Below are 14,597 nucleotides of genomic sequence, written 5' to 3'. Positions count from 1 at the left end.
TTGACAAAGAAAATTTGGACACCAACCCGATCAAATTTAGAGGCTTGAACTTGGAGATATTGTCACGGGAAGATGGGTTCACCAACAGCTCACAAACAGTGACAGGCCAACAGCTATGCATTAATTGTGATGTTGACCTAAATATAATAACATTATCTATTTGGTGGTAGAGTCGAGCTCAAAGGGCCTTGAACTCATTTGAGCCAGGTAAACAGTATCGTCAAAGACAGACAAGCAAAAAATGTCTCGAGAGATCAATAAAACAAATTGTAACTCTATTTTCAATACAATTTGTTTAAACTGAATATGAATTCGAATCCAAACTAGATCAACTTGAATCCTCACCTACATTGAATGTGTTCTTGTAAATGGTAAGAAAAGAAGGCAAACCTGTTTGCAACAAGAGTCGTGTGCATCTGAATACAATAAGCAAAGGTTGATACCAAAGCAATATTAACTCTGACACAGTGCTTTGAACTGGTATCTACTTAGGTGAACACATTTGCTTTATCCCCCACTCCCCCAGCCAAAAATTTGTGATATTTTCCTTTAATCTCTATTAGGCTGCATGCAGTAGTTTTAATTATGCCTGTATCATTCATCATGTTTCTCCATCTGTTTGCTTCTTCCCACTGATTGCAGGATGCATATAAGTTCACAAACATCATAAGCTCCCCATCACTCAAGTGCTGAGCCCTGGAAGAAATCAGCTTTACTATTTTTACCCCTGTCTCCAGATCCTGGTGAATCACACAAGCACTAAGTAGAGCACCCCAGATGGATTCTGTTGGCTGAAATGGCATAGCTTCAATCAGTTGCATCGCGCAGTCAAGAAACCCAGCGCGTCCCAGAAGATCAACCATGCACCCATAATGCTCTAACTTAGGGGTAATTCCAAAGTCCTTTTTCATACAACTGAACAGTTCACAACCCTCTTGCACCAACCCCGCATGGCTACAAGCACTAAGAACGCTAATGAAGGTAACATCATCAACCTTTATACAATCATCTCTCATTAAGCTGAAGAGTTTGAGTGCAGCATGTCCATAACCATGAAGAGCTAGCCCGGTGATTATGGCATTCCAGCAGTATATGTCCTTAACTTGGGACTTATAGAACGCTTCTAGAGCGTGTTGTATGCTGCCACATTTGGCATACATGTCTATCAAAGCTGTTACAACATGGGGGCTGAAGGAAAGTCCATTTTCTTTAGCATATATATGTATTCTTGCGCCGGTTTCCAGAGATCCTAGATGGGCACATGCAGATAGAACACTGGTCACAGTAAGATAATCAGGTTTGCAGTTTTCAGCTTGCATTTCATCAAACAAAGCAACAACTTCAGAGTAAAGTTGGCAATGTAAGTACCCAGTGATTATTGTGTTCCATGAAATGACATTTTTAACTGGCATTTGCTTAAACATTTCACAAGCTTGCTCCATTTCTTTACCATTAGTACAAGCCAATATCATTGAGTTCCATGAAACAACATCTTTAACAGGGATCGCATCGAATACATTTCTGGCAGCATGCATGCTCCCCATCCTGGCAAACCCAGAGATCATGATATTGAAAGACGAAAGATCCTTTGAAGGCATTGAATTAAACAATATCATCGCGGAATCCATCTGCCCACAAGAAGAAAACGCACTTAACATGGCGTTCCATGCAACAACATCTCTCTGAGGCATCCTATCAAACACTTTATAAGCTTCATCAATGCATCTTAGACTCCCATACATTTCCAACAGAGCTGTTTGCACAAAGACATGGCCACAAAAACCAGCCTTAATAGTTTGGCCATGGAGCATTAACCCAACAGAATAACTCCGCAAACTGCTACATGCTTTCAGCAAAACTGGAAAAGAATAATTATCAGCATGAATTCCAAGTTCTTGCATATTTATGTATGTCAGAATAGCTTGTTCGGCATTTCCTTTGAGTAATTTACTCTTAATTAGCTTATTCCAGTAACTCAAATCAGATGTCAAATCAGATGGAGCGGCCTCAAAAAAAGTGTTGCAGGCCAAGAGAGTCATCTCAAATCACAAATCAATGAAGCAAAACAGTTCTGATTATGCAAGCCGTAAACTATTACAATAGAAAAAGCTATCAAGGACCCTGAGAGGATAAGGTGATAGATAACTCAAGCTAAAGACAAGAGTTCATTATCCAACTGGCTCTTCCATGTGGCCAGATGACAAAAACATGGTACGCATGAATCCAGAATGTAAAGAACAATATCACAAAGATCATATTCATCTCGAGCATCCCAGGGAAAATAATCCAGTAGCAATCAAGAGAATACAATACATTATGTTTCTCACTTGAACAAAATGTGAAACAATGAAATTGAAAAATATACAACTCAATTAAAGTAAGGCTGCTCCTTCGTCCATTGATCATAAAATGTAACTTAGAGAGGACAAAATTCTGGGAAAATAAAAAGTATGTGACTGTTGTGCACTCGATTAGAGGATACACTTAACAACTTCTGATGATGTCTTAAAGGGCTTCAATTTGAATCAAGAGAGTACACTTTCACAAGCCTGAATTTCAGCTCCTAGGGCCCCCAACAGTTCTTCCCCAGAAGAGCTGGAACAGACGCTCCTCATAGCAGCATCAAAGATTGTTTTCCGAAAATAATCATCTTCCACCTTCTTCAGAACTTCTTTTACAACCTTGAAGTCCAAACATTGAGCTACAACCAACTTCCCAACCACCTCACCATAGTTATTTGGTGCTTTTGGTAAATCTATGCCAATATCATCTAACAATGAGCCATACAGAAGACACCCAGTTCCTATGTCTCTGGTTGTCAAGACATTCTTACTTAGCAAGAACTTGAGAAGGTTTATGATGGGTTCCACACATGGAGGGATCTTTTCAAGAGCAAGGGCAATGGCTTCTTTAACAACCTCAGGATGATATGATGGGGCTTTTAGTTCCTCCACACACTGTAGTGCTTCATCAAGAATTCGAACACTGAAATATTCTTCAAGAAGAGAGATGGTTTTCTTCTTAAGATCTGCAAGATTTAATTTAGTAGCAGGTGCTATTGTCTTTTCAGGAGATGTAATTATTGATCCAGCAGGAGCAACAGGCTTAGAATACTGAGGTACATGTTCAATTCCTGCACCAAATCCTGAACGGGGTGCAGGAGCACCTGCACCAAATCCTGAACGGGGTGCAGGAGCACCTGCACCCTGCAGCAAGGCACTAGTTTTCCCCGATATAATACCACCACTACCTTGAGGCAAAAGTTTTGAGTTGAGAGATGGTGATTTGCTGATCAAAGATGACTGGAATTGTCCTACAGATTGAGTAGGACCAGTGGCATCATCTCTTCGCATTGATCGGGAACGAGGAAACTCCCAATTGTCAGTATCAAGGCCTGGCATTCCAGGCATTTTCTTAGTTCCTGGCATTCCAGGCATCATACCTCCAGAACCAGGTCGTGCAACAGGGATGCCTCCAGGGCTCGTAACCCCCAGAGTCCCTGTACGACCGTTTCTCATCATTGCAGTTGCACCAGGCCGCAAACCAAGATTCTTCTCTGCCTCTGAATGAATTTCAGTGATAGTCTTAGCTTTTACCTGTCAGAAAAGTGATCAAACTAGAAATCAGATAAAGGATAGCCCAGAAAGTATAAAGGAAACAAAAAACAAGCATCTAAACGAGAAAAAAAGGTTCTTTTTACCCTAATAATAATAATAATAATCCCAGCTGCAAGACAAAACAAGGGGACAGAAATAAAGCGTTAACAAGATATGTAAATTAACCTCTTCACGTCGAGGGATCCAGTTGTTGGCACGCAGATCTAAAACATCACGAACCATGAACCTCAACCGTGGGGCAAGTTGTTGATTTGTGCTCAACTCCTTCAACCTACTAAAATAGACATCATTGACACGCCTTGATTTTGGACTCTCATCCAGCTGCTTGCCAATGGTGTTAAAAAACTGACATATTGCCTCAACATTCTCCTCAGCTGGGCATGCTTTACTGTCACTTCCCAACAGCTCCTAGGTCACACAAGAAAGATATTAAGCAACTAGACTAATTAATGAACTACAGGGAAAAAGTGTGACGGTGTTTCAGGACCTGAACAATATGGTGAACGATCTTTTCAGGCACCATCTTCTGCTTTAAAAGTTCCCCAATAAGGCGTATGTTCCCCAAAGTTCTCAGCTTAACAAGTCGCTCTTTCTCCTGTCGTTCCATTTCTAATTCAGGGACAGTCATTTGCCTAATTTCGGCTCTGAGGTTGTCAGCACCTTCAAATGCCTCCTGACAATGATTCAGAAGTATCCGCTTGAAAGTGATATCTTTACCACTAGGTTCATCAGAAGGAAATGGAGGAAGCTTCGTGTTAAGGTCAGAGCATAAAAGAGCATACATGGGACAAAATGTAGGCTCCAGCACAGCCTTATCAAATATCAATGAGATGACAACCTGTCATACAAACAGAATCTCAGTTTTAATGGGAAAAATAGAAAAGGATAATTTGCTGCTCATCTGGACATTCAAGAAATGTGAAAAAAGGAACCTTCAAAATATCTGGAGTTGTAATTCCAGAGTCAATCAGCTGACCCTTAAGAACATCAAACTTCTCTGGGGTCAATTTGTTCAGTATACTGCACGCACAATAAGTAGAATGTGGTCATGATAATTCTATAAAGCAATGCAAGCAATTTTCTGAAAGACTAAACAATCCTTCTCCACAAAGGAGCTTTCAAATAGACAATCCTTATTATACATCCTCACCCCAATTTTTTAGGGACAATGTATCATACGAACTGTGATGTAATAAATCAGAGGAGCAATTACCCTTTAACTGTCTTCAGGACACGTTCCATGTCTGAGAGATCTCCCCTTCGAGCTGACCATGGAACTTCAGCCTTAATTAGAGCTGGAGCAGGTCCTACCTGGTTTTTATTGAAGACTGAGGTTACACCAAAGAGAAGCCAAGAATGCATGCTAAGAATCTATAAACAAAACTAGAGTTCACTTTAATAACGTTTGAAACAGGATCACCTTTTAATCTTTAACAAATAAAATCAAAAAACTTACAACCCACACTGCCGATCTACTATAGTAGATCACTTTTATCATTACGAAAAAAACATCTTCTTATATGCTTCCAGTCCCTCAACTTATATCAACAAAGAATAGAAATGAGTGTATTTTTATACTACAATTTTCTGTGATTATGAAACCTAACCTCCTAACAGCAACATAATCAAAATGTTGATATCAAGTTCAAATTTCATCAAACCAACAATAATAAAAATTTCTACAGATTACAGTTATTACAGATTTAAAGAGATTGTAAGATTTATTTAAGATATCTGCTATGAAAATGTTACCCCTTGGTTTGAAGAGACTTGAGCCCTTGAAAACAGGGAATTAAGTTGGTCCTCCCGAGCACTGAATTCCTGTGGCTTTGACTCAAATAGACTGGAATATGTCTCTTCTCCAGTAGATCTAGTACGCCAATCACGATTGTCTATCTCAGAATAACGACTTTGGGACTGAGGTTGCAGCTAAAGAATAGATAAATAAATAAAATTTCTAGACAACCATAAAGTTACAGAGAAAAATTATTAGAGAGAACTACAGAATTCATGAGAAAAGAAACACACAGAACAAGTTGAAACCACAAGAGTATCACATTCACAACAAATAATAATGGTACCAACCAATATAAGCATCATTACTCCCAGTAAAAGTAATATTAAGAATTACAACATAAAAGGAAAAACTTACATTGCTATCTGCCTGACCATCTCGAGTCTGAACCTCACCATTAAACTCAGACTCAATTTCTTGCTTAATCGTTAATATATCTTCAGGTATGTCAGATACCTAAGGAAGGAGTTAGAAGAAACCATAGTTTCAAACACTCAGCATAACCAATGACCCAGTGGAAAACTGACCGTTAGCTATATAATTTACCTCAGAAGTTTTTCTAAGCCCTAGAAATAAATATAAATGATGATTATGCCAACAATCTCTCCACTGCTCCATAATAAACGTTAAAAAGAAAATAATACTAATAAGCAATGTTTTTAAAACTGGACCGATGGTCAAACTAGTTGCCTTAGTGGTTCACGATTCGACCGGTTCAACCGGCCAATTTCAATCTAAACCACTATAATTAAATAAATGATCATAAACAGTTGAATTAATACTTTTATAATATTATACAATTATTCTATTAATTAATATGACTTTCATCTATTAAATATTCTTAAATTTATCAGTATATTTAAATATATTTATTTATACTAATAATATAATACACAACATTAAAATAACAATTTTCACATAAATTTCATTTGATTCATAATTAATTATTGACTTCAAATTTTAATAGCATAAATTCTTCTACATTGAGAACAAAGCATAAAAAGAAAATTATAAACCCAATTTTTATATTACTCACACAACAAATTTATATAAATCATACAAAGTTCATTTTTACCAAATTATTTAACTAAATTAATACAAAATTATACTTAATACCTAGCCTACATTCTATCTTTCGCAAAAAATTAATGAAGTTGTTGTCTTTAAATTGAGATTTGAAGTTTGACGGAGACATGCGAGAGATTTTTTGGTTTTGTGTTGGACTTTTAAAATAAACCTAGTTGTAGAGTAGTATTAGGCTTTAACTTTTTTACACTTTAATTTGAAATTTTAATATTAAAACATTAGTGCATTGAATGAAAATAAAAACTTGCAAACTGGATTTTACTGGTTTTTTTTTTAAATCCGGTCAACCGGTAAAAAGCCAGTTTTGACCGAGTTGTTAATGGTTAACGTTTAAAAACAAACCGGACCGGACCAAGAACCGGTTCCTGGCTGAACCAGTCAGTCCAGTCCGATTCTAAAAACACTACTAATAAGCACCTTCTTAAGTTGCAGCAGCTGGTCTCTGGTATATCGAACACGTTCCTGACCTTCAAACCGCACGTCCCCAATCTATTACAACACATAAATTACATGAATCAAAATATGTAATACATAATTAATGAATAACAATTTCGAATACTTCATAACTATGTATGCACTCCTTTAAATATTTTTGTACAGGTGTACCTATGTAAGGTAGGTTCTTCATGGGCATAAACAGACTCATTACATGCCCACCTAAATCCCACATATTACTATCTGTCCATATTTACAGCAGGTACACAAACTTAAGTGCCCCACCAAGAATTAGGACAGATAAATAAAATAAATTTACTCTACTCCATAAAATTCACTCTTTTTAAAGCTTATTAAACTGTCTGAAGCTTTCAAGCGATGAACAACAAAATTTTTACTAATCATGGTAGAAAAAATATAAAAAACATGTATGCGCCTTGCCTAGAACAAAGTTTAGAAAAAAAAAAAATAAAGTGGTAATCTATAACAAATTGGGTTAATATTTTTATAAAAATTAAAAAAAAAAAAAAAAACTTCGCACAAAAGCCAAAATACAAGAATGAGAAGAGAGATATTCCCAAAGAAGGCAGAAACATCCGAAACAAATAGTGTACAAAAAACCAACGTATTCATTCCAATAAAAACCTTATTCCTATCCAAGAAAAAATAAAAAATCCTAGATCTGTAAGCAACATCATACACAAAAACACACTTTCATCGATAGAGATATACATAAATGAGAACTAGGGTTTTAAAAATGGGACCTTAAATGCGGGATTGAGAGCGCCATGTGGATGCAGAGTTTGCGAATCAGAAGTAGACAGAGATGAAGAAGAAGAAGAAGAAGATTCGAAACGAGGGGCATAGAATCTGTGTCCGCGTGGACCACTGCCACCTCCTGGTCTCAAGCTTATCACCGTCTGATCAGCCTGCATACCTTAAAAAACCGTGGCTTTAGCGATAGCGAGGGATAAAATTTGGGGCTTTTGAAGTGGATTGAATAGGGATAGGTTCAATTATAATTTTTATAAAAATGAATTTAAAAATTAGGGTAAATACAGATAGAGATAGAAGCCTTTGTGATCTCTCTATCCGCATCTGTAAGCTGCTGAGTGAAGAAGAGGGCAGAGCTCCAAGAGAGCCCTTTATTATTTTATATTATTATTTTACTACATACACATGGCCCCCTGAGGTTTTATAAGACTAAACGGCATCCTTAATGTTTACGAAATGACAAAAAGTCCCTTTCGTTAAATTTAAGAGGTTAAAAACTTAAAATATCCATATAAGAGTAGTTCTGTACTGAGAACAATCCCCACAAACAGCGACGGAAATAGATTTATCATCGTCCCATACCTATTCTGTCTTGTTATATGAAAATATGTATTACATTTTTAATTAGTTATCACGTTCTTTTTTCAGGATAATTGAAGAATATATAAATAAGAAAAAGGCAAAGGACTATTTCACCTCCTAGTTTTAGTAAATTGTTAAGTTACACCTGCGGGGTTTCAAAAACCTAAAATCTCACTCATAGGTTGACTTCTATTAAAAAAAGTAACAGTAAAATCGTTATTTTATTAATTATATTAAAAAATATAAAATTCGTTATCTTTTTCCTCCACAGTTTTAAAAACTAACAATTTCACTCATGTCTAAAGTTTTTTAACTTTCAAAAGTAACATTCCCTCCCCAAAACCTAGGGATTATTTTCCAGACTTTCTCTGACCACCATCTCCAGCAACCGACGACAACGCTTCAATCCACTACTTGTCGACCACCAAATCTCCACTCTTCGATAGAAGAAGAGGGGACAAAGATGCGTCTTCGTCGAATCCAAACGAATCGACAAAGACACGTGGATTCGTTTAAATTAACAAAGACCCTTGTCTCCGTCAATTCATCTAGAATCGACGAAGATGACTCTTCGATGCATCATTTAGAAGCTTTGGAGGTGGCTAGTGAGATAGTGGGTTAAAGTTCTTTCTCTGGTGTTCAGAGATGGTGGTCGGAGAACCTCTAGAAAATAAACTCTAGGTTTTGGAGAAGGAAAAAATATTACTTTTAAAAATTAAAAAACTTTAGACAAAAATAAATTTGTTAGTTTTTAAAACTGTGAGAGAAAAATATAATTAATTTTATATTATTTTAATATAATTAATTAAATGATGATTTTACCCTTACTTTTTTAATAGAAGATAGCTTAAACGTGGGACTTCAGGTTTTTTAAACTCCATAGGTGTGACCAAGAATGCACTAAAACTTGGGGGTGAAATAGTGCTTTGGCCAAAGAAAGAATTTTCAAAGGAGGGTCTAAAATAATCTAAACTCAAATTTTGCAGAATCGAAAGGTAACCAGAGAACTTATAAAAGGTCAATCTAACAAAACAACAAAAACAAGCATCCTAACATTTTCCTTTTAAAGATTTATCTGTGATAGAGTTCAAGGGAGAAACACAAAAAGTTGTACAAACTTCGAAACCTGAATTTACATACAAATTAGCAAGCCTGTGAGCAAAATAAAGATTGTACAACTTGTCATCAATAATGGCCAAAACAATCAAAAAGGCAAGACGAAATAAACCAGCAAGCAGCCTGATGCTGCAGCAAAACAAATTCAAGGAAGGCTTGAACCAAGCTGTCCAAAGAGAGCCAACTTTAAGCTCAAAGTGGGCAGGAGGCAAGGAAGCAGGGGTAAACAAGGAGACCAGAATGACTCTGAAACTGCAGAACCATGAGGGAGTTCAACACAGACAACTTTCTGCAATAAAACCTATAAGCTGGAAAATGTGCAACCAAGGGAAAACTTGTAGCTGAAATGGGGAGCTCGCTGGAAAGCAGGGAGGCAGACTGCTGGAAGGGGAACCTGCAGGACAGAAAGCAGCAACCAAAAATAGCCATCAGCAAGAGGGGAGACCAAGGAAACACAGGCTGCAAGAATGCAACCCCAAAGAAGATGCAGCAGAAAAGCAGGAAGAACTCTGCTGGATTTCCGGACTCAAGCTGAAGAAGCAGAAACTGGGCAGGCCGGAAAGAAACTTGATCTGCAAAATGGAATTCAGGAAACCAAGGCAGACCACATATGGGAAGCAGCAGCACTCCACCAGAGGAGAAATGAAGACATGAAGGGAGGAGATGATCAGCAATGGAAGCTGCCAAGCAGAAGGCAGCGAAAAAACTGGGTCGCGCAGGAGAGAAAGCATCTCCAAAATCATGCAATGCAGCCAACAGAACCAGCAACATCTAGACATCACTAGCTCAAATCACAAAGATACTAAAAAACAATAACAGCCAGAATCAGCACAGTTTAAAAGCATAAACCTGCAAAACCAGAAAATAAGTTAGACAAAATTTTCTCCTTTCTCATCCACCTTGTTAAACCAGAAAACAATAATTAGTTACCACATTGTCAATACTTATGGAGAGGATGGGAAGAATAGTAAAAGACAGGAATTCCTCGTAATCTCGGTAGGATAAAAGGAACAAGTATAAAGATGTGTCCACTCTACGACAATGAGGATGAAGATGTCGAATAGATTTTAACATCCTTCTACAATTCAAAAGATAAAATGGGAAAGTAAGGTTAAATTCGATTCCAATTGTACGCACTCCAAATTCAATTTTGAATCTAAAGGATTAGATTTATTTTCATGCACAAGTCAAATTTGACTCAATCTTAATATTCAAGTTCAAATATGTTTTAATTAAAAGCTAAGTTAAATTATTTTCCGATGGAGTATAAACTTTAACTTATTGATTTGAGTATACTTTTAATCAACTTTTTTTGATTCAGTCTAATATAAAAGTAGGTTTTGTTTAGGCTTGACATCTTTGAATCCAGCACCACTTGAAAGTATGCTTAGAACCTCAGACAAAAGTAGAGTTCGAATTCAAACGAAACTTATTTTAAACTCGGCTAAATTCAAATTCGAATTATAGCAAATTTAGCTTGAATCCACCCTGAGTAAAGAACTTCAGTATACCTATTGAACTATATTTAGCATGCATTAGTTAAGCCTGTAGTTACATAATTACTGTACCACGTGGACCATCTGCAACCACACCACCGCCACACCTTGTTGCGAAGACAGTCCACGCATGTTGCCTTCCACTTCATTAACAACCTCTTTGAAAGCGCCTGACTCTCATCTTCCAAAGCATTCTGCAACTCAGACGACCTTGTTTCAAAGCTCATGCCAATGGGTTCTTCAGTGACCCTCTCGGCTTCTTCTTTCTCTGCAGCTTGTCACGCTTTCGCACAACCCAAAACACACCTCTCTTATTCTTCTTCATGGCCTTCCATGGCTTCTTCATTGACTCCCTCCATCAAATCTTCACTTGGGTCATCTAAATCTGCGTTTTTGCAACGTGGTTTCTCTGTGCAATCAGTAACTTTTCCTGGGTTTTTCACCAAAAGCTCGTTCCTTTGGTGTTTTTGCAAGAGCTGCCACGGAGAAGACTTTATATGACTTCACCGTTAAGGTAATTTGTTGGAAGTTAATTAATGGAATAACTTTTCTTGATTCTTACTTGTTAATTTATGAAGATTTTAGAACTCTTTATTATATTTATATATGTAATTAGTTGTTAGCCTTTAATTTATTTGGTACTGCAGAAAAAGTCCAATTTTGCTACAGTTATCTGAACTCTTGATTATTAATTCGTTTGTTAAAAGTAGTTAGTAGAGTGAATTGTCAAAGAATATCAATCCTGTTGCTATTATATTGTAACACCCTCAAGCAAATACCACATATCTTGACATATATATTGACAAAACATGGGAAATAGCCAAGGAGCTCCTAACCTGTTTTGGGTTGCAAAACTCAATAGTTTGAGTTGTAAAATTTAAAAGCAAAATTGTGACATATCATGAGTCTAAAATGAATAATATTTTAACAGTTGACAAAACTATTAAACTGAGATGTTACTTGAATGTTTATTAATGGTTATTATATTGCTTATATTGATAGGTTTTTATGTGTGTGTATATTTGTTGTTTTTGATGCAGGATATTGATGGGAAGGAAGTTCCTCTAAACAAATTTAAGCGGAAAGTGCTTTTGATTGTGAATGTTGCTTCAAGATGGTACAATCTCTCAAGAGTATTTAGTTGCGAAAATGTTATTTTCAAATCAATTTCAAATGTTTTTTAGATGTTTTAATACTTGAGGACTGACTGAAGGATTTTGCTTTGCATCATAGTGGCTTAACAACTGCGAATTATTCAGAACTTTCTCACCTGTATGAGAAGTACCAGACTCAAGGTGGGCTAATTTTTAAGCAAAGATTCTGATTTTATTTGTTGTCTGTCTTTTAATACTTAGTTTGGAGCCAGTGTAGTGTGCTAAATACCTCCTTTTTTCGCGTATTGTATAATTTTCTGGATTCCGATGGATGATCTGTTCGCATGATTGCCAACATAGTTTTCTCAGTTGTTCTTTGCAATCAGGCTTCTATGTAAAATTATCTGTTAAGCTTTTGATTTGCCTAGGTTGATAGTCATGTTTGAGAATTGAGGTTCCCACTGTTAGATGCCAACAGAGCTTCATATAAGTTTTGGAACTGGCGGAAGCAACGTTAATTTTGAGTCTTTTTCAATTATATTTGTTTGATAAACCGGTAATTATTTCACACGCTTGCCCCAGCATCCACTTGATGTCAATTTAAGTGTGTCTATTTTGTACTCTTGTGGTACTTGAAATCTGTAAAGGGTTAATGTTCGGCCACTAATTACTGAGGTGTACCAAAAAAGGAATAAGGACAAGGGTAGAAGACGATTGCTGTGTGGTGAGGTGGAATCAGGTAAAAAAGGTGATAAAAAAGATGACACATCTGGAGGACACAAGAGGAATGATGGAGTGGAGAGACCAACAACCATATAAATTGAAAGAGGAAAGACAAACGGGGGAGTGAGGAATTAGAAAGAAACTAGGAAAGAGTGGGGCATTGCCGTGGGAGGGTCTGGCACTTCTGTTACCAAAGTATTCTCATTTCTTTTTATTGCTATTCGACATCTGTTTCCTTATTTTGCTAAACACTAAGGTGTTTACCAGAATATATATATCCTGATGAGGATGTTTCAGAATCTCCTTTGTTGGACTGGGTGAACTGATGTGCGTATGGGGTATTTGGACAGGAATATTGTTTGTTTGGGTGGATTCTGCAGGTTGCTGTCATTCTGTTTTGGCTGGGAATATAGTTTGTCTGGGTGAATTCTGCATGTTGCAATAAGTTAATCTTTAGAGTTTATAAACCAACAGTGACAACTATCACGATTCAATCAAGAAACGTGACTATATATATAAGCCTAAATGGTTTTATAAAGCTATAAGTTATATTTTTCTTGTGTGAAAATTAAGCTTAGGGAAACTTTTTTCTTCCTTGAATGACGAAAGTAATTTTTTTTTTTTTTTGTTGTAACTCTAATGCAGGGTTTGAGATTTTAGCTTTTCCATGCAATCAATTCGGTGGGCAAGAGCCTGGATCAAATCCTGAGATCAAGCAGTTTGCTTGTACTAGATTTAAGGCAGAATTTCCCATATTTGACAAGGTGGGTCAAATGGTTTGCCTTGTGCTTATAACTTGCATGCTAAGGTGATAAAATGAGTCACTGGATAAAGCTTTATAAAACAGGTTGATGTCAATGGACCGAACACAGCTCCTGTTTATCAGTTTTTGAAGTCAAGTGCCGGAGGATTTCTGGGTGACCTGATAAAGTGGAACTTCGAGAAGTTTTTGGTTGACAAAAATGGTAAAGTTGTAGAGAGATATCCTCCTACAACATCACCTTTCCAAATTGAGGTGTGTTTATTCATTTCTTTTCTAATGCTGAGAATGCTATGATTATTTATAGGGTTGGATTCCGGTCGAGCCAAGTCCGAACATGAGTTGACTTGAAATCAATCTAAATCTATAATAATCAGTTTAAACTTAATTGAGTTGGTCAAAGATGTTATTGAAGGGTCGTTAGCGAAATGATGGCTCGATTCGAATCTAACTCTGATTGTTTAATAACTTTTTATTCATTATGCAACTTGACTGTAAATCTTATCAAGCTTTCATATTGTTCTACCTAGAATAGGGGAAATGTATTATTAATAATACTTCATATATAAACAAATAAGTACTCACAAATACAAACAAATTGATGTGTCATGTTATGATTAAACGATTTTGAATTAAAGATAAAATGAACAATTAGATTACACAATATGATGGCATGTTAGTTTATTTGTAACCGTTATAGTTACTGTAGGTTGTACCTATATTTGTACTCTTTTGACAATTTGTATGCATCTTTTTGTTTTGCAATTAAGTTTTTGGTTAAAGTCTAGATATTTATTAGTTAAAGTTTATTATCTGATTCTCTTCTTCATTTGTTACAGAAAGACATCCAGAAGCTCCTCGCTGCTGCTTAGAGTCTGCCAGATTTAGATGAGAGAAATATTTGAATGTATGAAAATTTTTTAGTAAGGCATCACAAGTCACACAAATGTTTTTGTAATGTTATAGGTTTTGTTATATACAAATTTAATATTGAGTTCTTTTTCTCTCATTCGCTCTCCGCTAAGAAATATTTTGAGACCTGCAACGCTAGGTCTGCTTTTTCTTCTACCTAAGGTTGATCAATCAGATGAACTAATTCCATCGGATCTTTTAACAAAG

The 14,597-nt window shown here is 36.3% G+C and overlaps 2 protein-coding genes, 1 non-coding gene and 1 pseudogene across 10 annotated transcripts; 1 reads left to right on the top strand and 3 right to left on the bottom strand.

Annotated features, from left to right (window-relative positions):
- Positions 1-132: 132 nt before the first annotated feature.
- On the bottom strand, positions 133-2,210 carry LOC123194625 (pentatricopeptide repeat-containing protein At3g29230-like). 2 transcript variants are annotated; one of them, XM_044607925.1, is made up of 2 exons: positions 1,369-2,210; positions 133-1,275 (listed from the first exon to the last, which is right to left on the bottom strand). In XM_044607925.1, exons 1-2 carry the CDS (start codon positions 2,037-2,039, stop codon positions 489-491), a joined length of 1,458 nt encoding a protein of 485 aa, XP_044463860.1. In that variant the 5' UTR covers positions 2,040-2,210; the 3' UTR covers positions 133-488. The 2 variants fall into 2 exon arrangements, with proteins under 2 accessions (XP_044463860.1, XP_044463859.1); XM_044607924.1 differs by having other exon boundaries at positions 133-2,210.
- Positions 2,211-2,231: 21 nt separating this feature from the next.
- Positions 2,232-8,079, bottom strand: LOC123194623 (eukaryotic translation initiation factor-like). 7 transcript variants are annotated; one of them, XM_044607920.1, is made up of 10 exons: positions 7,698-8,078; positions 6,916-6,987; positions 5,770-5,868; positions 5,370-5,546; positions 4,831-4,928; positions 4,550-4,637; positions 4,105-4,455; positions 3,783-4,025; positions 3,199-3,596; positions 2,232-3,156 (listed from the first exon to the last, which is right to left on the bottom strand). In XM_044607920.1, the coding sequence occupies exons 1-10, from the start codon at positions 7,866-7,868 to the stop codon at positions 2,526-2,528; spliced, it is 2,328 nt and encodes a 775-aa protein (XP_044463855.1). In that variant the 5' UTR covers positions 7,869-8,078; the 3' UTR covers positions 2,232-2,525. The 7 variants fall into 7 exon arrangements, with proteins under 7 accessions (XP_044463855.1, XP_044463854.1, XP_044463852.1 ...); XM_044607919.1 differs by having other exon boundaries at positions 2,232-3,166; positions 3,200-3,596; XM_044607917.1 differs by having other exon boundaries at positions 2,232-3,596; positions 5,370-5,540; positions 7,698-8,079.
- On the bottom strand, positions 7,105-7,210 carry LOC123195372. Its single transcript, XR_006497441.1, has one exon. It is a non-coding gene; the product is annotated as a small nucleolar RNA snoR103 (small nucleolar RNA).
- A 2,885-nt stretch (positions 8,080-10,964) lies between the features above and the next one.
- On the top strand, positions 10,965-14,487 carry LOC123194621 (annotated as a pseudogene).
- Positions 14,488-14,597: the final 110 nt, after the last annotated feature.

The sequence above is a fragment of the Mangifera indica genome, chromosome 13 (genome assembly GCF_011075055.1).
Source record: "Mangifera indica cultivar Alphonso chromosome 13, CATAS_Mindica_2.1, whole genome shotgun sequence".
NCBI lineage: Eukaryota > Viridiplantae > Streptophyta > Magnoliopsida > Sapindales > Anacardiaceae > Mangifera > Mangifera indica.
Note: the sequence above shows the minus strand (reverse complement) of the source record. Positions and strands in the feature narration are given on the sequence as shown.